This window comes from Clupea harengus, chromosome 1 (assembly GCF_900700415.2).
Source record: "Clupea harengus chromosome 1, Ch_v2.0.2, whole genome shotgun sequence".
In the NCBI taxonomy this organism is placed as follows: Eukaryota; Metazoa; Chordata; class Actinopteri; order Clupeiformes; family Clupeidae; genus Clupea; species Clupea harengus.
Genome location: NC_045152.1, coordinates 4928502 through 4931209, shown reverse-complemented (window position 1 = coordinate 4931209; position 2708 = coordinate 4928502). Strand labels below are relative to the sequence as shown.

Sequence of the window (2708 nt, the reverse complement as noted above, 5' to 3'; positions counted from 1 at the left end):
AATAGGTAAAACATCTACCCAGAAATGAAGAACTTGTTATGGTTCTGGAGAACAAAATAATGCTTTTATTTTTGGTGGAACAACAGTATTCAGTCTGTTGATAATATCAACACAATTTGTAGTACAACAGTGATGCTGGAAAAAGTGGAAAAATTGTGAAAAAGTGTCCGTAAACAACATCCCAAAAAGAAAACATTTTACCAACATAAACAAACGAACTAAAACTAAATACGTCCACAGAAGCCTTGCTTGTAAAGTCAGATTATTACTATCAGGTTTTAATGTAGATCAAGCCATCCTTCACTGCACATCATCAGTACAACTTACAACTAATCTCTTGATGACACGTTCACTTCTTGATGGCAATCCTGATCAATTAGTCCACATAGAAAATCCCAATTTTACAAAATGGACATCACCTAGATCTCAGGGATGTTTTTTTTTACACAAAACATGTGGCTTCTACCCACGAGACACTATTAGATATTGGTTGGCTTTCATGTTAAACAGACACTTTACTCATTTATAACAGGCTACCAGGCTTGCACTGGCCTGATTATACATGTTTGAGTGAAAAGCAATGAACTCTTATAGCTTCAGGTAGTGGAGGTCCTTTGGATCTCTAGTAGTATGTCTGAGATTTGTTCCATTCTTCCTGGAGTTCTATGGGCGAATACATACATAGACAAAGTCAAGTGAAGTCAAATGTATTTATAAAGCACATTTAACGTTGACCAACCAAATCAAATATAAAACAGAAACAGAAACAATTAGATCATACATCAAGTTACACATCTGCTCAAGATCCTGAAAGGCAATAGGAAAAACATATCCAACCAACAATTCATTACAATTCATTAAATGAAATACCTCCACTAGAAGACCTTCTGCCCATGAGTCCGACAAACATCTCGCCGCCTTTATTCCCTGTTTACACATACATTTGCAGTTAACAACATACATGCATATATCACCTCGCCTTGAGAGTGAAGACCTCAGACTACTTACTTTTCCGACCAAGACGTACAGGTTGAGTAACGCCTAAAAATAGTGCGACAAAAAGAAAACCGTGACATGTTTGCAGCAGCATCATATAATTGTCAAGTGATTTTGAATGAGGTTTACTTTTTATTTACCAGAACTTCTGCCCATTAACCCATGGAACTGCTGTGATTTCGACCTTTTCATGAGATCAACAAAGCGAATGGCAATACCACTATCCGACGGGTCCTGATGCTGAAATTATTCATTTAAACAAAAAAAATCATGGGGTTATTACAAAGTTATGTTTAAAAACAGTCATCTCCGTCGACAACTGAATTAGAGCTGCATTCTTTTATAACTGTTGGTCCGGGGGGCTATGCGCTTATTTTAGCCAAAGACGAAGAATAACTATACTAAATCTTTACTTATTAAAAAAACACACTTAACGTATCACCAGGAGGTAGGAGCTCATATATTAGCTTACCTGCCAGTTTTCCACGGACCAGATATCCCGATCATCGCTCGGAGACCCAAATGACCCGTAGACTTGGGCGTATAGAATGACTGTCAAAATAGCAAATTTGACTAATTCCATATTCACCATGACTATTCAAGTTCAAGTTCAAGACTATTCTGTATTATAATTAAGATATTCAAATTTTTAGATCCCCTGAAATATAAAGCAATCGTGGTAACCAAAGTTTTCTGACTGAACCTCAGTTCTAAGACCCACACTGACTCAACGATAGGAAGTGCTGGCATTTTTATACAGGCAACAGGGACTCCGTCAGACCTCCCCTTGAATCATTAATTGGTTCTCAGTCGCACATGGAAAGCTCTAGGTGATTTAAATAACGTTTTATTGTCATGTTGGGGAACAACAAATAGACTCATGTAGGCTACGATTCCTTAGTTCCATATGACCCGTTCCCAGCTGTTGTCAAATTAATCTGTCATAAGACATGGCAACAGGTGGGGGACTCAATTATGTGACTGAAGATTGGGATTCTTATTCGAGCAATTTGTCTTCTTTGTGTCAACATAACTCAGCACACAAGGGACACGCTGAGAAGCACTTGTACACCATGTCATGTAAGCGCAAGTCGTAGGTTTTGTTAGTCCTTACCACGCAACCACCGTACGGGCCAGGAATAAACGTATTTATCATAATGGGTAGCATATTAATTAAGCAGACAGGAAGAAGACTATTCCGCTTTGAGAGCCTCTTTGCCGTTCCAAATGAACAGGGCATCCCACGCAATTACGCAGCAACATGTTCCGTGCTGTCTACATGAGCCTGATTACACCAGGACAGATTGGAATGCCCCGCTGTTTACCTCAATCCGTAGGGGTCGGAGCTTCATTTCCCGCTGAGCGACAGGTCACTGTAGTCAGGTACTCCGTTTCAAACGTGGCTTCCAGTCAAGCCTGTACTCACATCAGCTGGCTTCGTAAGGCGAACTCTCATCACCACGTTTTAATAAAAATACAAGACAACATGCCCTTCGCTAAAACTGTATGCCCCAAATTACCTTTAGTGCCTGATAAATTATCAATAGCCCAAAAAGAAGCCAGTGAAGTGGCAACTAGCAATCAACTGCATTATATCATAATGGAATATAAAAAAGCACGCCATCAATCAGGGATGTCCGCTTCCATTTGCTTTAATGAAGCCCTTAAGGTTAATTTGCAGACCATTTTAGGTTTTGTGGCCCCTGCTAATC

General features: G+C 39.4%; 1 protein-coding gene across 1 annotated transcript; it reads right to left on the bottom strand.

Moving 5' to 3' along the window:
- tac4 (tachykinin precursor 4) lies at positions 1-2169 on the bottom strand. Its single transcript, XM_042709028.1, has 5 exons — positions 1469-2169; positions 1137-1236; positions 1009-1041; positions 871-927; positions 1-663 (listed from the first exon to the last, which is right to left on the bottom strand). The coding sequence occupies exons 1-5, from the start codon at positions 1586-1588 to the stop codon at positions 623-625; spliced, it is 351 nt and encodes a 116-aa protein (XP_042564962.1). The 5' UTR covers positions 1589-2169; the 3' UTR covers positions 1-622.
- Between the last annotated feature and the right edge of the window lie 539 nt (positions 2170-2708).